Below are 22293 nucleotides of genomic sequence, written 5' to 3'. Positions count from 1 at the left end.
TCTCCTCTTTCTGTACAAATCCGCTCCTTGTGGATCTCCGCCTGTGTTCAGACAGTACTGAGACTCCCTCATTTTCACAAATCTTCAGATGGATCCAGATGTCAGTGGCTCACGCCTGTAATCCTAGCTACTCAGAAAGGTGAGATCTGAGAATTCTGGTTCGAAGCCAGCGGAGGCAGGAAAATCCACGAGACTCTTATCTCCAGTAAACTACTCAGAAAAAGCCAGAAGTGATGCTGTGGCTCAAGTGGTAGACTATTAGCCTTGAGTGAAAGAAAAAAAGTATAGGATCAGCAGTGTAGACCCAGAGTTCAAGCCCCACTACCAACACAAAAATAAAGTAAAAAACAAACCTCCAAATTGTCCCAGGAGATGAAGCCATCACCAACCAATTCCATTTTACAGAAAGGAAGAACGGAGGCACTGAAAACAGAAAGGTCTTACCCAAAATTAGCCAACATAGGTAATCAAGTCCGAGCTGTGAAGCAGGCCTGGCCAGTTTGTCTCAGCCTCCAGGCCCCTGAGCCCCTTAGCAAGTAACAGCACCTGGAGTGGGGTAGCCTCTCTGGTCCTCACGGTCCTCTTGCAGGAGAGCATTTTTCTGGATCCTTCCCCTTCCTGGCTGTCCAGGGAAGCACCAACTGACAACACTTCCAGCTCCCCGGCTAGAGCAGCAGTGTCAGGCTCCCTAAATATTTACTAATAAATCCTGAGAATTTATAATAAAGTTAATGGGGCCTAACTGATGGGCCCAAGCCAAAAAAAAAAAAAAAAAAAAAGGAGCCAATTACCCAACATCCTCTGCTATGTGATCTTAAAACAGATGTTGAAATGTGTGAAATGATGGCTTGTGCTGGGGAACTGCAGGTACAATTCCACCCGTCCCTTTTATGGCCGCTCATAAATGTTAAAGGCGGCCAAAATCTACATCGGAAATTCAGTTGTTGTCATTTTTGTGTCCTGCCTTTCTGAAGCCCAGGCTACATTTTAGAGTTGGTGTCCTGGCAATTACCCACAATGCCAATGAAAAGCTTGTAAAAGAAAGAGCGGCAAATGGTAGAGTGCTAGCCTTGAGCAAAAGAAGCCCAGGGACAGTACCCAGGCCCAAGTTCAAGCCCCAGGATTGACCAAAAAAAAAAAAAAAAAGACTGAATCAATGAAGGCTGGGAATGTGGCTTAATAATTGAGTGCATGCCTAGTATGCACAAAGCCCTGGGTTTGATTCCTTAGTACCACATACACAGAAAAAGCCAGAAGTGGCGCTGTGGCTCAAGTGGTAGTAGGGAGCAAAGAAAGGTTCAGGGACAGTGCCCAGGCCCTGAGGTCAAGCCCCGGGACTTGAACAAATGGCATTCCTAGTCCCCAGAAGAAGGTGAAAAAGAGGAACTGGCCGTCAACACTCACCTGTAATGACCCCAGTTCTGGTGGAAGAGGGAAATAGAGGTCACCAGCTCCTGTCTTAAGAGTTTACATGTCAACACATGCAAAGCAGAAGCGTGAAGCCAGACACTGTCAACTCACACCTGTAATCCTAGCTGCTCAGGGGGCTGAGATCTGAGGGTCACAATTCAATACCAGACTATACAAAAAAAAAAAAAAAAGCTCAGGGACAGCTTCTTGGCCCTAAGTTCAAGCCTCAGGATTGGCACATACAGAGAAAAATAGTTGCACAAAAGGTTTCAGCTTGTCAGTTTGAGTATAATGCATTTTGATCAATGGTACCCTTTTCATCATTTTCCATTTCTCCCCACCCCACCCATCCCCTCAATTTTCCTAGTTCCATTCTCTTTCTCCCTCTCTCTCTCTCTCATATATATACACACATACACACACACATTATGGTTGAATTCACACATCTGTCCTCTCTCTCCATTTGTCCACCCCCTTTCTTTTTTCCCCCTCCCACACACATTATGGTTGAATTCACACACCTGTCCTCTCTCTCCATTTGTCTACCCCCTTCCCTTTCTCTCTTACACACACACATTATGGTTGAATTCACACACCTGTCTCTCTCCATTTGTTTACCTCTTTCCCTTCCTTTCTCTCCTTCTCTCTCCCTCTCTCTCTCTCTCACACACACACAAACACACTCAAGTGCCAACTTCCTGGGATTCAGTTGTTAGGTTATAGGTCATCATCCTAAGTGACCCGGTTGGAACCCACCCCTGTCTATACCATACTTAGTCAATATGCATGTGTAAATATGCAGATGGACTTGTCTGCAGACCAAGTGCTTCCTGCAGACAGATGCGAGCCCTATCGGTCTCACCAAGCCAGTGCAGAGCCCCCTGGCTGTTCATGAAAGGGAGACAAACAAGCCCACAGATGACTCAGGCTCCCCAGTTGTGGTAACTACCAGGATCTAACAGTTGCTATGGCATTTAAGCCAGAGAGTCAGCTCCCTCGTGAAGTCCTGGAGAAGGAGTTGGGGAACCACCATCACAGCCATTTATTTCTGAAAACCCAAATTAACTGGCAGCAATTTCATCCACAAACTGTGCTGCTGGAGCTGTTAGCTCCAAGTTGGGCCCTGTGGAGTGGGCAGAAGAATTGAATGTGGTTTAATGGAAATTGTTTGACTTAGATGTCATTGGGAATGCTGGGTCGCCCCAAGGCCTTTCATTTGGGCTGAGGACCCGACATCTTCCCCCCGCCCCATCATACCACAGGGTTATCTTATGATTTGAGGAAAGTGTACTTGAGATTAGAGCTGGATCCAAAAAAGGAACTCCCAGTCAGGTTGCTAGTGGCTCACGCCTGTCATCCTAGCTTTTCAGGAGGCTGAGATCTGAGAAAGCCAGTTGGAAGCCAGAAGGGACAGAAGAGACCGTGAGACTCTTATCCCCATTATAATACTCCCTCCCCCCCAAAAAAAGCCAGAAGTGGAGCTGTGGTTCAAGTGGTGAAGTGCAAGCATTGAGATAAAAAACCAAAAAACTTAAGAGAGAGAACACGGACCCTGAGAAAGCAAAAAACTTACAAGACAGGGCCCAGGATTGGCACTAAAAGCTCCCAACTCAAAAAAATGCTTCTCTACCTTTGACAAGCCTCCATCCTGGCCAGGAAAAAGACACACAAAGACATCCCAGACTTCCCCATCCAGCGAAGCTGGAGAAGAGGCACAGGAGGCCGCAGGAAGCCAGACACCCGAAGCAGGCAAGCGCCACACGCTATGACCAGAGCGAGGACAGATTCTTGTAACCCAGATCGCCCCTGGAGCTAGAGCAAGCTAGATGTAGCATTCAAATCAACACAAAATCCTACTGTCAGAAATAACCTCAAGGAAACCCCACACTTACCTTGGCTGTTCGAAGGAACTCACTGCATAGTGGTTGTAGTAGTAGTAGTAATCCCTCCCTCTATTTATTCCCCAGAGCTGGGTCCGCCCTTCCCACCTCCCACTCACAGGCCTTGAGCTCGCTCACACACACAGCTGTTTATTATATAAATCCACAACCTCAAATGTTTCTCTCATAACTGGTGCTGGAAGAGTCTCTCTTCTCCAGGACAAAAGCATCATTAGCACCTGTGAAGCTGTTAGAACTAGCACATTCCAGACCCTTCTGCAGATCTACTGATAGTCTAGAAGTGAAACCAGGAACTGTGCTTGTAAGGAGTCTCAGGTGCTTGCAGTGTACTCCGGAGTGGGGAGCTCACAGGTTCAGGAGGGCTTTCAGCCGCTTCCTTCTACTCTTATGCCTGCTTCTCTGCTTCTGTCTTTTGTTTCTTCTCCTGATTATTTTTGCCAGTCTTGGGGCTTTGCCAGCCAGGGCCTGGGCACTGTCTCTGAGCCTCCTGTGCTCAAGGCTAGCACTCTACCACTGGAACCACAAGCTACTTCTGGCTTTTTCTATGTATGTGGTACTGAGGAAACAAACCCAGGGCTTCATGAATGCTAAGCAAACACTCTACCACTAAGCCACCATCCCAGCCCCCTCCTGATTAAATTTTACAGTAACCAGGGAAACAAACTGGTCCAGACAGAACTTGCAAGAAGGTAGTGCCAGAAAGCAATCATCTTTAAAGGGACTGGAGGCTGGGCACTGGTGGCTCACACCTGTAATCCTAGCTACCCCAAGGCTGAGATCTGAGGATTGTGAGATTCAAAGCCAGCCTGGGCAAGAAAGTCCATGAGATTCTCCAGTTAACTACCAAAAAGCCAAAAGTGGAGTTGTGGCTCCAGGTTTGAGAGGAGGAATAAAAGCTAAGGGACAGTGCTCAGGTCCTGAGTTCAAGCCCCAGTACCTGCACCAAAAAGAATAGACCTAAGTAGATTGAGGTCATTACAGAAGTAGGAAGCCCATACTCCCTACCTGGGGGCTAAGGACATGTGTTTCTGAGCCAGGATCCTGGCCTGGCTGAGGACAGGAAGAATCCGAAAGCTGACCACGGACTTTCTTATGCCTAGACAGCCAAGTTCTTTCCCCTTCAAAGGGCAAGTCACAAACCTGCTTTGATTCCTTGTATGCTGTCTTCTGTCATTTCATGTGATATCAGGACTGGGGTAAGGCCAAATTCTAGAGCTGGAGAAACAGAAGATTCTAGATGCTGTCATTCCCCAGCAAAAGGCAGTCCACGATCAGCACGTGGCACAATCTTACTCTCTCTACCTCATTCAGACCTGTTGAAGTGGAATAAAGGACTTTGTTAAGTCACACCAGTTTTGCTTTAACTCTCCCGAAGAAGAGTAGATGGCTTCCACAGCAAGTCACAACTGTGGGTTGACACGGTGCTGCAGCCCAGCTACTAAGGCAAAGGGCAATGGCGCCCCCGTGTGGCAGCATCAACACTAACTGCATGTTACCCAAGACCAAAGGGGCCTAGGAGGGACGGGGGATTCTTGGGGTATGAATGCCACTTGAAATTTTCATTGTCCAATATTTGTTATCCATAGTCAGCCACTGTCTGAAAACATTAAATTGAAAATTCCATAAATAATTCATATTTTTTTTGGGGTCCGGACGTGGGGCCTGAACTCTGGGCCTAGATGCTGTCCCTCAACTCTTCAGCTCAAGGCTAGCGCTCTACCAACTTGAGCCACAGCATCACTTCTGGTTTTTCTTTTTGCTTATGTGGTGCTGGGGAATCATGCAGGGCCTCATGCATGCAAGGCAAGCGCTCTACCACTGAGCCACCTTCCCAGCCCCAATTCATAATTTTTTAATCACACACCTCATACCATAATGATAATCTCATGCTGTCCCTTGCAGGGCTGTGACATCCCTTCTGTCCAGTGTGTCTGTCATACCCTATCTGCCCATTTTGTAGTAGCCATTTAGGTTACGAGATTGACCGAGTCAGTGTTGTTGACCTCAATTACTGTTCCTAATTTATACATTTACTACAGATGTAAAAATAAAAATCATGTGCACACACAATTTAGTTGGAGTAAGTACCCCATTAATAAGGAAGCACAACTATAATGCTATTTCCAGACAAATTTAGTACACCTTTCTCCAGGCTAGTGCTTCTCAATGAGCTGGCATGAAGATTCCTGGCTCTACCATGTTTTATGAAATTCATTCACCTTGCTCCTTCCCTAATTTAGGAAGTGCAGGGTTGAATAAAATGATTCAAAATGCCAGACTCAGCCTGTACTGGTGGCTCTATACCTGTAATCCTAGCTACTTAGGAGGCTGAGATCGGAGGATCAAGGTTCAAAGCCAAACAAGGAAGGAACGTCCTTGAGATTCTTATCTTCAATTAACCACCAGAAAACCAGAAGTGGAGCTCAAAGTATTAGAACACTAGCCTTGAGCAAAAGAGCTCAGGGACAACACCCAGGTCTTGAATTTAGTGCCCAGACCTTGAGTTCAAGAGCCATGACTGGGAAAAGGAGTGGGGGTGGGAGGGAAGCCAGGCTCATGCCAGTAATTCTAGCTATTCAGGAGATTGAGATGAGGTTCATGACACAAAGCCAGCCCCAGGGAGTGAATGTCCTGCTTTTTCTGTCTTGCCAGCATATGCCAAAACTGGACTAGTAAAGCCAAGACTGGGCCTGGCACTTGTCCATGGATATTGGGCAAATTCAAAGTATCATCTGCCATCCCCCCTGATCTCCTAGAAATAGACATTTATTTTCCCATGTGTGTTGCTCATACTTTATGTGGGCTTTTTTTTTTTTTTTTTAACATTTCTACTGTTGAAGTGACCGATGCTTAAGAGGTCATGTCCTAACTAAGAACCCAGTGGTTCATGCCTATAATCCTACTCAGGAGGCTGATACCTGAGGATCACAGTGCAAAGCCAACCTGAACAGGAAAATCTACACGACTCTTGTCTCCAATTAACCACCAAAAGCCAGTTGGAGCTCTAGAGTTCTAGCCTTGTATGAAGTTCAGGTTCAAGGCCGAGTACCTGTTACAGAACTGCCCCCCTCTCCCCCCCCAAAAAAAAAAAGGTCACAGGAAAGCAGCATTCCAGGCCTCAAGGTCCTGTCTCAGGTCCAAGGTCTCCAGATGACTGTGGGAAACACTCCCATTTGTAGAACACTGCCCAACCTCCCTCCTCTCCCCTCCCTCTCCCTTCCTGGCCAAGTGCTCAGATACCTTTAGCCTACTGAGCTCAAAGCTCTTATACCAATCCCTAAGAGACAATAAGCACACGTTCTACCACCTAACCCAGGACTCCAGCCCTTTTTGTGCTTCTCCAGATAGGGTCTCCAATTTCTGATAGAGGCCAGCCTTGGATCAAGATCCAAGATCCCAAGCAAATGGGATTACTGGTGTTAGCTACTATACCTAGCTTCTTTGTTGAGATAGGGTCCTTCTGCCCAGGCCCAGGCCCAGAGGTACATATCACTATACACAGCAAAATAAGGATGGTTTTTGTTTCACATCTCCAATTTTTGGAAGCCTTTTACTTCACACACTTCCTAAGGGCATTCCTGAAAAATCTCCCCTCTTGTTAAAACATCTAAATAACTTCCTAACGAGCACCAATATCCTATCTCCCCTATGAAGACCACTGCTGTGCCTGAGAAGCCTCCAGTTACTGTCTTACAGCCCAAACCCTCACCAACCCAATGGAAGCAGAATTCTTCACACACTTCTCACCCAAGCGGCCCCATTGATAAAGTTTGTAATTGCTTTGGTTTCCTTCCCAGCACCCTCTTGTGCAGGGTCACACGCCAAACGATCCCAGAACTCCTGGAAGCTATCTGGGCCCTGGCCCACCTCTGGATGGCTGGGCCTAGGCTCCTACTCCAAGAACAGACACAGGAAAAAACCAAGCTCACCACACACATGCTTAAACCTGGCTAGACCAAGAGAGTATAAGATGCATGACTGAGCCCCAAGGCCCTGAGGCTGGGGCAATTAAGGTTATCTTCTGATGACTTCTGCCCCTTGCCACACTTGTAAGCACCCTGCATTCACACAAACACCCATCTTTCACACACCCCATTCATCAATCAGGGCACCAATTGTTGTAGCCGCTTCCTGCTTTGGGCATACCAACCTTGGCACCTTACCTTCTGATGCTGTCAAACCCTCAAAGAAAGACCCATGGGGAGCTCACACACTCTGAGGAGCAAGGCAGGGATTCCTACACTGGAGGAGCAGAGTAGGAGTGGGGGACAGGGATATCACCTCATGTCCCAGGGGGCAATGACTGCATTGTTACTCTGACCCAAGGGCTCCAACAAGGAGTTTTTATTTTTCTCCCTCCACTCCCCCATCGATCCCTTTTTCAACATGCATGTGTGCGCGCGCGCGCACACACACACACACACACACACACACACACACACACACACACACACACACACACACGTTATATTAGGAAATTAAGAAAATCATTCCTCTGCGTTTAAGACAGGTTTCTTTTATTAGTTTTTCCTAAACTTGTCTCATGTTTACTGAGTATTTTTCTTTAGTGTAAGAATGTGACTTGGAGTTTTAACAAACCAGTTTGGATAACGCAACCTGGATAAATACTTGTTTGCACACAAGTTATCAATCCCCACTCTCTGGCCTGCTCCATGGAAATTTAGATGGTCTTACAGCCTGTCTATACAGAGGGCAAGCAGACCACATTTTATTTTTCCTCTAGTTTTTAACTTTCCAATCCACCCCCATCCCGACACCCAAACCCTTCCCCGCAACACACACACACACAATGTTTAGAAGAAATGGCCATTAAGGACTGAGTCAGTTGCATAAGAGTTGGCTTAATTCCGCAGCCAGCACTTTGAGGGGCTACTGGCCTCACGGCAGGCCAGCTGAAGTTCCCTCCTGAAGCACACCCAGGAAAGGAAAAAAGAGGATGCTGGAGGCCCAGGGCTCAAGTCCTGTGGAGGGGGGAGAGGGGAGAAGGCCTCCACGGCAGCCTCTCCCCTCTGTACACAGTTGTCTCTGTAGCGCCTAAGGGCAGTAACATTCTAGACACTTCCTGGATGGACAGAAAACACAATCTAGCTATGCACAGTATAAGCTTATTTCCAACACAGGCCAGTACTCACAGAGACGCTCTGTTACACAGATTACCAGTTATTACAAAGATCTGAAACATAACCAACGAAACTTATTTTATAGTAACAGTTGCTAAGGCAAGTAACCAACTCTGGCCTTTAATACAGGCTCCCCTTGACGTTTCCAAAACACCCCTCCCTATCCTTGTGCCCCCAAAGGGCACCAAGGAACACTTGGGCACACCTGATCCGTATGGCTGCACATTAAGAAATGTGGTGTCGCTGCAATGCCAGGCTGCGTGTTCCCAACGCTAATCTAGGACTCTTCCCATACAATCCAGTGTATCTGAGGTTTCTCATCATCTGTCAGCTGTTGAACAAATACAAATTGGCAGGTTCATGACAGATATTAACACTTAAACATAAAAGTAATCATGAATGAGCCTAAGAAAGCACTTTTAATTCTTATCCCAGGGGTTTGGGCTGAATTTACACAGAACATCTGCCACCTGAACAAACAGGCCGGGATCCAAATCCTTATACCATAATGGAACAAGGATCAATCATTTCCTCAAGACTTGCCATGCCCATATGGGACAGTATTTAAGCTGAACTGAGGAAATTAGCTCGCTTTAACGCTTGGGGTCTTCATGAAAACACTTTCAAGAAGTGTCTCCAAGTCTAAACTCAAGTTTATAACTTGCTCTGAGGGAAGAGGGTATTTCCAAGAATAGCACATGGCATTTACTGGGAGCTCTTTCCCGAAGGGGAGGAGGGAGGGGAGAGGGCTGGGGGTGAAGCGTGAGGAAGCCTGGGATCCTCTCCTAAGTTAACACATTCCAGGCCGAGCTCTGGCCCTGAGAGAGAAGGAGCCCCTACCCCAGCCCACACCAAGCACACAACCTTGGTGATCATCTCTACAATTGATTTTAGAAGCATAAATTGAGCTCCTTGCCATTTAAGTAATAATGCAAAAGAGCCTTCTTGGTAGCTAGTCATAGCTGTTGCTATAGCTCAGCTTTCCAAAACAAACATTCTTCTAGAAGCATGATTAAACAAAAAAAAGGAGTGAAGCGTAAGCTCAGTAACACTAACTGGGCTTCTAAATAGTACCATTATGAAGAGATACAATGCACTTATAATTTCTGTACCTAACTATTTAGAAGTCAAAATGCTCCATACATTACCTATATCCCCCGCCCCCCCAAGATCCCCTAAAAACTGACTAAGAAATCTCCAGTATTTGCTTGCTCTAGTTGATATTTAGAACAAAGTTGACAACTTAAAGCTTTATAATAGTCTGTTTTAATATAAACAAGTGTTGGTATCAATCAATCAATCAATCAATGTCCATCTCAGGAAGCTTCTTGTCCGTGTCCGAAGGCACAGCCGTGTCTGCACCCTGCTCCGTGGCCCGAGAGCCTGGGTTGAGGTCTCCTTGTCCGTCCACTGGTCCGTTCTGCTCAGCATTTTTCTGCTCCTCTTTCGGAGGTTCCACTTTGGGTTTGGGCTTTGAAACTATAGGACTACAAATACTTGTCAGCTCCTAGAATGTGAAGAGAGAAAAACCATAGTTTCTTAATCAATTAGTAAATTTAACAAATGACAGGCTTCATTCACCCTTTCTGGCCAGATCCCAACCCCCAACCTAAATGAAGTTGTCTCCCACAGGGCACTGGAAGACTAGAGATCAAAATAATGCTGACAAGAAATGACAGTTCACTATTACCTTAATTTTAGCTTCAATCTCTTTTGTCTTGACAACGGGATCCACAGTCAGACTCTGCTTGTTCTGTAAATTCAGCCTGGTGTTCATCCACTCCATTGCCTCGTTCGTGCTTTTCTCTACCTTCGCTACATCGGCAGCATCCAAATGGTCGTACTGGTCCTCCTGCAAGCGCACAAGGTCAGGCAAGTGGTCATGGGTAATGTCTACCTGACCTATTCAGCATCTCTCAAACAGCTCAAGAATGATCGTGTAGCATCATCATTGCAGAAGAGAGTAAATATTCAAGAAAGGAATGGCCCTAATTTCTCAGACACTGAGGAAACAGATTTTAAGGGCAAGAAAAAGATGTAAGGGGACAATTAAAAAGCTCCAATAGTGTAAATGGGTGTAGTTTTTACACAAAAATCTTAGGAAAATAATGTCACATTGTAACAAGTTACTAAGATACCACAGGCATGCTAGTCTGGAACAAACACAATAATGAATACAATTTTTAAAAGGAGGCCTTTCACAAGCATAATTTACTGACAATCTATCAAAGCAGAGAGGGGTATAGCTCAGTGGCAGAGTGTTTGCTGAGCTCAGGCTGTGACTGTGCAGACTCCCTGGGGAGCCAGGGAGGGGACGAGAATATAGTGGAAAACAGAGAGGTCAGAACCCACACTGTGTAGTCAAACTAGAGTTGAATTCCAGCTGTACTGGCTCAGAACCTTGGGTCTCTTCACATTGGAAGTCACCCACATATGGTGACTCTAATACCTACTTTTTTTTTTTTTTTTTTTTTTTTTTTGGGTCTGGTCGTGGGGCCTGAACTCTGGGCCTGGGCGCTGATCCTCAGCTCCTCAGCTCAAGGCTAGCACTTCACCACTTGAGCCACAGCGCCACTTCCAGCTTTTTTCTTATGTGGTGCTGAGGAATTGAACCCAGGGCCTCGAGCATGCAAGGCAAGTGCTCTACCACTGAGCCACCTTCCCAGCCCTCTAGCACCTACTTTACAAGGGTACTACGGGAGTCAAATATTTATGGAGTATGTTATAGAATACTCAAAATCCTTGTTAGGTAGTTTACTGGTGAGATAGTACTCCATCTGCGTAACAAACCACCTAAATTACAAGCCTAACATGTTCACAAGAAGTCCAGCACAGAACATGCTGCCTAATACAGAAGAAGCATTTTACAATAAAAAAAGGGAAATTATACAATACTTCTCTAGGTAGAATTCTAGATTCCACCTATTAAAGAGAAACAGCAAATCCTATGGTTCCTGATACATCCATAAAAAACATTGCACATTACATTAAGAGAAAGTCTGCTAGGTAATATCATGAAATTTAACTCTGCAAATTAAGAGTAAGAATATATGACAAAAACAAAAACAAAAAACACCCTTACCTTGTTTTTGAAAGAGCTGATTACTTTCATATACTGTTGGATTTGTTTGCCTAGTTCTTCAAATAATTTTGGTCTTTCTTCAGATTCCTGGAACCGTGTCTTAATGGGTTGGCCTAAATTCTTAACAAAAGAGAGAATACATAAAGTCTTCCTAGGGTAAACATTTGAAGGTTGTACTATTTCTATTCTGACTAAATCTGGATATGAGCTAAAGTACATCTAATCTCCATAATTCATATGTGCATGTACACAACTCAAAATATGTTTCAAAATCCAAGCACTGGTAGCTCACACCTATAATCTTAGTTATTCAAGAGGCTGAGATTTGAGGATCACAGTTCAAGGACAGCCTGAGAAGAAAAAGTCTGTGAAACACTTTGACTCCAATTAACCACCCAAAAAGCCAGAAATGGCTTTGGTTTATTTATGTATTTATTTTTTGGCCAGTCCTGAGGCCTGAACTCAGGTCCTGGGCACTGTCCCTGAACTTCCTTTGTTCAAGGCTAGCACTACTCTACCACCTGAGTCACAGTGCAACTTCCAGCTTTTTCTGTGTATGTGATACTGAGGAATTGAACAGAGGGCTTCATGCACTGCCAGCCCTTGAAGCTGTGGTTTAAGTGATAGAGTGCTAGCCTGGAGTAAAAAAAAAAAAATCAGGGATAGCAACCAGTTCAAGCCCCACGACAAGCACCAAAAAATACAGTAAAATAAAATAATAATAATAACAATAACAATAATGTCTCCCCAGACTGCTGGAAATCAAATGCTGCCACCTGCTGGGTAGAGTATGTGCCTCAACACTGCTTCCAGACTTCCTGAAGCAGCTGTCATCTGAGCCTTGGTTCTCAAAACACAGGGGGGGGGGCACGACACGACGATGACTGGGGGACCAAAACTTACTTCCCTCCAAACAGAGATACACAATACTAAAGTTTATCTGGCAAAAACTTTTTAAATTAAAAATTAACAACACTTGAATGTGTCTGATGAAGCCTTTAGATCTAACCAACTCTCTTACTAGATAAGGTTAAAGACAACTATGGTGATGAAAAACCAGCAAAACAGCCTGGAGGAAGACTCTGTGGAACCAATGACCACTTCTTCAAGTACTCAGGGAAAAGGAAAAGCTACTCACAGAGGTTGAAGGGACACATCAATAAATGTATGCATTTTATTTGGATCCTGATTCAAGCAAACTAAAAAATAATCATTTACTGAACAATGGAACTTGAAAAATGAATAAAACAGTGACATTAAGGTGTGATAATGGTACAGTATAAAGCTGTATTTTCTTTAAAAATACACACTGAAATGTTAATTGATTAAGTATCATTTAAAGCATGAGATATTTGCTTCAAACAATTGGGGATGGTCTGAGAAGCAGAACAAGAATGAAACAAACGGGCTGGGAAGGTGGCTCAGTGGTAGAGCACTTGCCTTGCATGCCTGAGGCCCTGGGTTCGATTCCTCAGCATCACATAAGCAAAAAGAAAAAAGCCGGAAGTGGCGCTGTGGCTCAAGTGGTAGAGTGGTAGCCTTGAGCTAAAGAGCTGAGGGACAGAATCCAGGCCCAGAGTTCAGGCTCCAGACAGGACCCAAAAAAAAAAAAAAAAAAAGAGAGAGAGAGAGAGAGAGAGAAACAAACTGGCCTAGTGACTAAAGCCTCTAGTGACCAAAGTCTCTCAGAGTGGACTCCTGACTACGTTTGCCAGGAAGATACATAGTACTATCCTTGAGTGACTCCACTCAAGAGGTCAGTCTCAATAGCCGTCTGGTACAAACCCAGTAGTAATACAGGGCCAAGACTAAAGGGAAATGCACATCCTTGTATACTTGCATCCCTTTTCAAACAAAAGCCCTCAAGGGTCAACAATAATCGTCAAATACAAAACCGGATACTTTGATCACAAATCAAAACTACATACATGGCCCTGTCCACCCCAACTACAAACAGAATTTCAGGGTCACAGATTCCACATGGCTATTCTTTGAATCTCTAACCCCAAGAATGCAGAAAATTTTTAATTCAGTGGAATGCTGGAAATCAAAATCTAATTGACAGAGAAACAAGTAGTTATTATGAGACTCTAAAAGTGAAAATAACAATGAGCTTATATCATAAAGAGTATTCTCTAAATCACAGATTTTACCCTGTGTTTTTTAACATGACATGAGAATTTGTTTCAGATGTATGCTACTCTTCTTGAAAACTACAAAGGTTTGAAGTATTTCTAGTCTCAAAGAGTCACTTACTTTTAACTCTGTCAATTTATCTACGTAAACTTGCTTTGGCTGGTCTTCTCCATCTTCATACAACCAATTTTCAGTATCTTCTAATTTCAAGGTAAAACTGTTACGATCCTAAAGATAAGAAAACATTGTAAACAGATCAAAAATCAATTGACACCTGGTAGGTGGTACATTCCTGTAATCCTAGCATTCAGGAGGCTGAGGCAGGGAGAACTCAAGTTTGAGGCCAGCCTGGACAACACAGCTATCTTCCAAAACCTAAAAATTCACAATATACAGAATGCATCTCTATTTTTCTGGAATTTGCTTTAAAAATTAATGTAACAAAGAAATAGAGGATATAAAAAAAAAGGCTGGAAATGGTGTGTTTTTTTTACAAGGTACAGGTTATTTGTATAGTATCATTTATGCTAGAAGGAACTTGGATTGCATTTGAAGATTTCACAACTAAAAATTCCAGTTAAAAGTTAAAAAGCGGGCCCGGGAAGGTGGCTCAGTGGTAGAGTGCTTGTCTTGCATGCATGAGGCCCTGGGTTCGATTCCTCAGCACCACTTAAGCAGAAAAGGCTGGAAGTGGGGCTGAGGCTCAAGTGGTACAGCGCTAGTCTACAGCTGAAGAGCTGAAGGACAACTCCCAGGCCCAGAGTTCAGGCCCCATGACTGACCAAAAAAAAAAAGTTAAAAAGCCAGGCTGGGAAGGTGGTTAGTGGTAGAGCACTTGCCTTGCACACACGAGGCCCTGGGTTCGATTTCTCAGCACCACATAAGCAGAAAAAGCTAGAAGTGGCACTGTGGCTCAAGTGGTAGAGTGCTAACCTTAAGATGAAGAGCTCAGGGACAGCACCCAGGCCCAGAGTTCAGGCCCACTGACCAGCAAAAAAAAAAAAAAGTTAAATGCCAGAGTCAGACACTTACAGGTGGTGCACAACCTGTAATCTTAGCTATTCAGGAGGCTGAGATCTGAGGATCACAGTTCAAAGCCAGCCTGGGCAGAAGTCTGTGAGATGCTTATCTCCAATAAACTACTCAAAAACAGTCAGAAGTGGTACTGTGACTCAAGTGAGAAAGAGCTAGCCTTAAGCACAGAGGAGAGACAGTGCCCAGGCCCCAAGTTCAAGCCACAAGACTGGCAAAAATAAAGTTTAAATAAATAAACAGAAGTTAATGCCAGTGACTCAAGTTGTAACCTAGTGGTAGAGTACTAAGTTCAAAACCCAATTGTGGAAGGAAAAAACAATAAAAAATAAAACAATAAAAGCTGGGGATTAATGGTTTATACCTGTGCCAGCTACTGGGGAGACTGAGATCAGTGCAAACCCAGACAAAAGGTTCAAGAGAATCCCCCCATCTCAACAGACAGGTCTGGGCACATATGGGGCACTTGTGGCTCACACCTATAATCCTAGCTACTCAGATGGCTGAGCTCTGAAAATCAAAGTTAAAAGCTAGCCCAAGCAGAAAAGTCTTTGCAACTCTAATCTCTTAATTAAGCAGCAAAAAAATCTGGAAGTGAGGGTGTAGCTTAGGTGCCAACCCTAAATACGAGAGTGTAGTGTGAGGCTCTAAGTTCAAGCCCCAGTACCATGCGCACACAAACATATACACAAAGGTTGGGGCATAGTGGCACACAGTCTATCATCCAGCTATGAAATGTTAAGAGGATCATATTCCGGCCCACCCCAGAAAGCTAAGACTAAAGCAAAACATGGACTAGATGCATGGCTTAAGTAGAATCCTTGCTTGGCAAGTTCCATAGCAACAACAAGAAAAAACAAACAAACAAAAGGAGAAGTAAGGAGAAGTGCAGTCCAAGTCCAGCCCTGGGTAAAAACTCAAAACTCTACTTAAAAATTAACTGAAGCAAAAAGGGGGCTGAAGGTATGGATTAAGTGGTCTAGCAAACTGAAGCCCTGAGTTCAAACCCCAGTACCACCCCCAAAAAGAAAAAGAAACTAATATACACTAAAACTAACCTATGGGAAATACTACAAAAAAAAAAGATACTAAATAAACTACAGGGCTGAAGAGAGGGGTATGATTCAAGTGTTATTGATTGCCTAGCAAGCACAAGGCCTTGAGTTCATATAAACTACCCCCATAAAAGTACATTTTAAACCATCAAGACATACACATAGACTAAAATTCCCTAACACAGTTCTAGATGCTCCTAGAAGAACAGCTTACACTGTGGCCACACTTACATCTTCACTCACAAACTTCTCATATTCACCACCAAGCTTGTCTCTCATTTCGTACACATATTCTTCCACGGCGTTCTTAGCATCATTACGCTCCTTCTCCAGTTTGTCCTGCATGATCATCTTACCCTAGGAAGAACAACGACATAAGTAAAGACAACTACAACAATTTCCTATTGAAGTACTTACTAAATAACCAGTGTAACTTAAAAGTACAGAAGCATTCTTCCCTGAATCCTTTTAGTTCTGTGAATCCCCTAACAAAGATAAGCTGGAAGACTAATTGATCAACAAATGGTAAAGGTCAAGGAGAGTTTGAGTGGATTTAGGAAAAACTGATATTCAAGATACAAAAAAAAAAAAAAAAAAAAATCAAGATACAAAAAAGAAAGACTACTGATATATTCTGCTGTATTATTTTGAAACACCAAGAAAAACTGAATTTATTCACAGTGTAAATGCTAAAGGCCTGTAAAACAAAATTATTTTGAGATGGAGCAGGTAATTCAAATAATGCTACCATTAATGCAATGTTCTTTTTCCTACTGATCCACTCCCATGACCCACCCACTTCAGGCACCCTCAAGTCTCTAGTGAACAGCACCATCCCTAAGATAAAAATAATACCGTCAGACATCTTACAACAGAGTTTCTGGCAATCAGACATTGTTAGTAGTGCTATAAAGAATTTGGGCTTACCACAGAATCTATTTCTTATACTATCCTTATTGCCCAAATACCTAAATTATTTTCTCAAAGCCCAAACTAGCAAAAAAAATGCATGGACACAACTAGACAAGAATCTGATTATAATCATACTATTTTGTTCTAACACACTGAAAAACCAACCTCATTTTCAATGTACAAGTTGAGCATCTCTCGGTCTATCTGCCATAATAGCTGATTCTCAATTGGCAGGTCCACAGTACTGGTCTTCACTTTTGCCTTCTTGGCTTGAGGTGGTTGGTCCGTCTTTTTGTCTTTTGATCCAGCTTGAGAAGTCTGAAATTTAAAACAATCATTAAAAACAAAATATATAGGCTAACTTGAATTTCAAAATGGGTCAAATGTCAAAAGCTACTGTGGTTCCCAATGATCTAAATAACCCGTAACCATACTAACTCGGAAGGATCCAAGAGTTAAGCTCAGAGATGGAAATGTGGTTATCAGGGATTGGGAAAGGGGAAACGGGGAGTTCTTTCACAGGTATAAAGTTCCATTGTGCAAAAATGAAGTTCTAAATAACAATCATACTGCAATATACAGATACTTTAAAATGTAACCTTTGTTGTATGCATTTTGACACAATTAAAGTTTTTTTAATTTGATTTTTTTATTGTGAAAATACCCTACCAGAGGGGTTACAATTACATGGCAAGGTAAAGAGTACATTTTTTTTCTTTTTGGGTCCGGTTGTGGGGCCTGAACTCTGGGCCTGGGCGCTGTCCTTCAGCTCTTCAGCGCAAGGCTGGCGTATAGAGTACATTTCTTATCAAGAATTGTTGCCTCCTCCTTTGTTTCCCCTTCCCATCTCAACCCCCTCCCCATGACGCTCCCCCGCAACAATTAAAATTTTTATAACATTATATACATAGCAACTCCTGCAAACCCACAACCAACACACAATCACTATTTTTATGTTTTAGAGCCGGGAGCTGGTAGCTCACACCTGTAATCCTAGCTACTCAAGAGGCTAAAATTTGAAGACTGCAGTTCAAAGTCAGCCTGGGCAGGAAAGTCCAATTAACCCCCAGAAAACCAAAAATGGAACTATAGCTCAAAGTGGTAGAGTGCTAGCCTTGAGTGCAAAAGCTCAGGATATGTCCAGGCCCTGCATTCTAGCTCCACAACCAACAAAAAACAAAAAACAAAAAATTTTAGGCTGGAGATTTAACTCAGAGGCAGAGTAGGTGTCTAGTACTCCCGATGCCCTGGGTGCTATTCCCAGCACAGGAAAAAAGTAAAACTTTTGTCTTCCTTTCTCATCTAAACACAGGTATGCATATGAAATCAGTGTGGAGAGGGTATCACAGTGTGATCCCTATAATGTCTATAGTTATGTACATTTCCACAAGGACTGAGATCCCATTTACCTGACATAAATGCACAGATGAGAAGGCACTGACCTTTATCCCTTTCTACACATTCTATTCTTCAAAGTGTCTACTCATACACTATGCAGTTTTCTTTGGGTTTTAGTGATTTCTTTCCCCACAACTAATTGTGTCTTAGTTTTTTCAAATTTTATATTTTTGTCTCTACAAGTTTTCATCACTTCTTCTATGCTTGTCAAGCCTTTCCTTGTACATTAACTCAAAAAATACATTTTTTGAAGAAAACCTTACTATATAGCCTAGACTTATAGTATAGTCTAGGCCATAGCCTTCTTGTTGGAATTACTGGTGTATCCAACCATGCCCAATCTCATTTCATTTAGAAACAAAACTAAGAAAGGCACTTCTGCTCCTAATCTACCCCACGGATCAGGACAGGAAACTTTCTATGGCTCCCGAGCATGGCGAAGAGGGCTTGGGCATGAGGTCTTGTGATTCTTTCTCATTCATCTATACACACTGACCTATACAGAGTTCCTACTCTCTCTCAAGTTGAATGGTTTTCCATCTTGGAAAACTCCAAGGCAACTAACAGAATCTGCAAGCACAATCTCTTTAGTCCATTTCTTTGTTGGGGGGACGGGGTTTGGCAGTGCTAGGATTTTATCAGGGCCTTGAACTTGCTAGGCAGGCCCTCAACTGATAAGCCATGTTTTCAGGTATTTTGAACTTTTTTTCTTTGCTAGTACTGAGGTTTGAACTTAAGCCCTTGCACTCCAGCTTTTTCACTCGGCTGGTGCTTTACTACTTGAGCCAAACCACACTTCCTGTTCTGGCTTTTTGTTGGCTTACTAGAGAAAAGTCTTACAGATTTGTTTGCTCACACTGTCTTGTAACCTTAATCCTCAGAACTCTTTTCTGAATGGCTATTTTTTGTTTGTTTTGGTACCATTCCTGGCCTTGAACTCAGCCTGGGCACAGAGCCCAAGTTGCTCACTTGAACCACGCTACCCTTTTGGCATTTTGGTAGATAAATGGAGGCATGAGTTTCATGGACTATCCTGCCTGGATTAGCTTTGAACCATGATCCTCACCACTGGCACCTAGCCTTTCTTCTTTTTGAATATTACTTGCCCAGCTAAAGGAAAGCAAGTAAAAATCTTGTTTGCGGACATGAAAATGGATAACATGTTTTAGCAACCTTAAGGCTCTGCCAATTTTGTTGAACACCACAATGAGAAATTCCTAAAAGCCCGAGATTATACTCTGCAACTGAAGAACAGTCTCAAATAACTAATGTAGGGGGCTGGCTCAACAGTAGAGCCTAATAAAAATGCAAGGCCCTGAGTTCAAGTGCCTCAGTTCTAGCACTGCCTACCCCGCCCCCAAAAGGGTTGAAAATATTCAAAAATGTTACACATTAACTTTAGCATGTATCAACTACTTAAATATAGTCAGTATTTTCAGTCTTTCAACAAAAAGACATGAGGAAGGCAGCTGACAGACTGAAGAAAAAAATCTTAATTCTCAATAGTATCAAATAAACTATGATGGTGTCTCAGCCACAGCCACCAAGAAACCAGCATGAACCATTTACTTAGCCTAGCACAACTAAGGCCTCCAAGTGCTGTCCTCCCATCCACCAACTAGAACAACTGAAAAGACATCTCACAAAAATGCCCTTCCCAAATACACCACAGAACCGTGCTAAAAATTATCTAAATAATAAAGTACAACTACCTTCCAAGGCATATCCTCCTCAGCCAAAATCTTGCACAGTACTACTGCCTTATTGGCAAAAAAAAAAAAAAAATGGGGGTGGGGGAAGGGTCGGTCATAGGGCTTGAACTCTGGGCCTAGGCACTGTCCCTCAGCTCTTCAGCTCAAGGCAAGCACTCTACCACTTGAGCCACAGCAGATCTCCAGCTTTTTCTGTTTATGTGGGGCTGAGGAATCGAACCCACGGTCCCATGCATGTGAGGCAAGCACTCTACCACTAAGCCACCTTCCCAGCCCCATTATTGGCAAAATTGTTACAGGCAGTTTTGACCAAGCATGGTTTAAAAAGAAAAAAGAGAAATTTCAAAGGTTTTAAATTCTTACGCACATGCTCTGCAGTTCAGCGGCCATGCAGCTCTCAGCCCCACATTATCATTGTGTCATCTGATGCTTATTTGCCTCCCTTTAAATTTTGTGCACATATCCTCCCCAAAAAAGCAACTGCAAAAGTATGTCAATCCTTTCAAGTCAAAAAGGGGACATCATGTAGTAGTTTAACCAATAAAGGAAAAATTGTAGATTATTACCAGGTGTGGTAGCTCATGCCTGTAATCCTAGCTACTCAGGAGGCAGAGATCTGAGGATCATGGTTCAAAACACCAGCCCGGGCAAGAAAGGCTGTGAGACTCTTATCTCCAATAAACCACCAGAAAACCAGAAGTGAAGCTGTGGCTCAAATGGTAGAGCACTAGCCTGTAAGAGCTGAGGGACAGTGCCCAGGCCCAGAGTTCAAGCCCCATGACAGACAAAAAAAAAAAAATGTTGAAAGATGACTATTTTTAATGTGGTGGAAGCTGGACAAATACCCCTAGTACATACCTAACTATGCCCCAGGGCATTCAGTTTTTCCCAACTAGGATTTTCTTGGAACCACATACATTCCCACAGGGCCTACTACATATGAAAAGTCTCAATCATAACAACTCATACCTCCATTTCTTCAGACTCCGCCTTATTTTCTGCTGGTGTCTGCTGCTGTTGCTCTTCCACATGTGGTTCTTCCTGGTCCACTTGCATCTTCTGAAAAACAGGTCAAATTAAATCCTGGGAAATGCAAGAAGTCTAAACCGCCTTCATGACATACCGACAAAGTCAGATGGTATAGAATTCCTGCTCAAGTACCAGCACTCAGAATACCTAGGCTCAAATTCCACCTATGGAATATACTATACTATACTACCTGGAACACAAAGTTTCCATTCTTAGATCAACTAATATAATCTGTATGAAGAGGGTAACAGTTGCCCCACACATATATTAGGGTGACCAGAGAACTGTTGTATTTAACTACAGCACTCAAGAGTACCCCAGGGCGGCATTGTTCACAATCTACAAAATACAAACTCAAGACTGCATGAATTTCTCCAAGCTACCTCACAAGCAATTTCTTTCAAGAGTCTTAACTTTTCCAAGCAATTCCTACACCTGCATTTTCAGCCTTAAAAAAGTACAGCCACAGCCGGGCGCTGGTGGCTCACGCCTGTAATCCTAGCTACTCAGGAGGCTGAGATCTGAGGATCGCGGTTCAAAGCCAGCCCGGGCAGGAGAGACCGTGAGACTCCTATCTCCAATAAACCACCAGAAAACCGGAAGTGGCGCTGTAGCTCAAGTGGTAGAGCGCTCGCTTTGAGCTGAAGAGCTGAGGGACAGCGCCCAGGCCCAGAGTTCAAGCCCCACGACCGACAAAAAAAACAAAACAACAAAAAAAAGTACAGCCACTGCATGCATTGAGGAATGTGAACACACTGAAGAGTTCTCTCAACAGCAATAATGAGGTTTATGGAGAGGGTGAAGGCTCCCAACACCTGAAATTTATATGAATACCCGAGTACTTTGAACAATGTTAATGCTGATATCAGAACACTTCAAACAAAATCTGAATATGAGATCCATCTTAGTTTAAGCTTTGAACAAGAGCATAATATGAATCACTACAAATGAGTAAGCAATTTATTCTATTTGTTAAAAAAAAATAAAGACACAAGAGTGTTCTTCTATAACAAGAATCAATTTCCACAAACTATAAAAATGGCTCAACACACTGGAGTAATTAGACGTGTATAAACCTACTCTCAGCAGCTCAGTCTACCTGCTATCACATCTAGACAAGTCACCTGAGGCCAATATATATGATATAAAATAACCAGATTACCTCTTCCTCCTTTGCATTTTGATCAGTTTCCATAGGTTCCTCATTTTCCTCAGACTTGTGCACTTCCACTAGGGATGCACTGGACACACTGAAAATGCCATGAACATTTACTCGAACCTTGACTTTCACTTTTGAACTGGAGCCATCAGACTGGGGAGTGACTTTCTGAACTGAAAACTGAGCTAGGGACATGAGAGATACAAGAGAACAGTAAGAGGATGAATTCAAACATGAATACATGCTCACACTGCCAGGTGATGTTCGTGACAGATCAGTAACACAACACTTCAAATGAACAAAGTGAGCATTCATCCCTAGAATGT

The 22293-nt window shown here is 43.3% G+C and overlaps 1 protein-coding gene across 1 annotated transcript in view; it reads right to left on the bottom strand.

Moving 5' to 3' along the window:
• Positions 1-7807: 7807 nt before the first annotated feature.
• LOC138808218 (heat shock 70 kDa protein 4) overlaps positions 7808-22293 on the bottom strand; it is a 49046-nt gene continuing 34560 nt past the window's right edge. The window contains exons 12-19 of the mRNA XM_069994209.1: positions 21971-22152; positions 20749-20838; positions 16835-16987; positions 15989-16114; positions 13791-13898; positions 11535-11654; positions 10143-10304; positions 7808-9959 (exon numbers count right to left, since the gene is read on the bottom strand). Coding sequence (XP_069850310.1) covers positions 9753-9959; positions 10143-10304; positions 11535-11654; positions 13791-13898; positions 15989-16114; positions 16835-16987; positions 20749-20838; positions 21971-22152 — 1148 coding nt within the window. The 3' untranslated portion in view covers positions 7808-9752. The remainder of the gene's footprint in view (positions 9960-10142; positions 10305-11534; positions 11655-13790; positions 13899-15988; positions 16115-16834; positions 16988-20748; positions 20839-21970; positions 22153-22293) is intronic.

Source organism: Dipodomys merriami, unplaced genomic scaffold (genome assembly GCF_024711535.1).
Source record: "Dipodomys merriami isolate MVZ:Mamm:240054 unplaced genomic scaffold, mDipMer1.0.p SCAF_447, whole genome shotgun sequence".
In the NCBI taxonomy this organism is placed as follows: domain Eukaryota; kingdom Metazoa; phylum Chordata; class Mammalia; order Rodentia; family Heteromyidae; genus Dipodomys; species Dipodomys merriami.
Note: the sequence above shows the minus strand (reverse complement) of the source record. Positions and strands in the feature narration are given on the sequence as shown.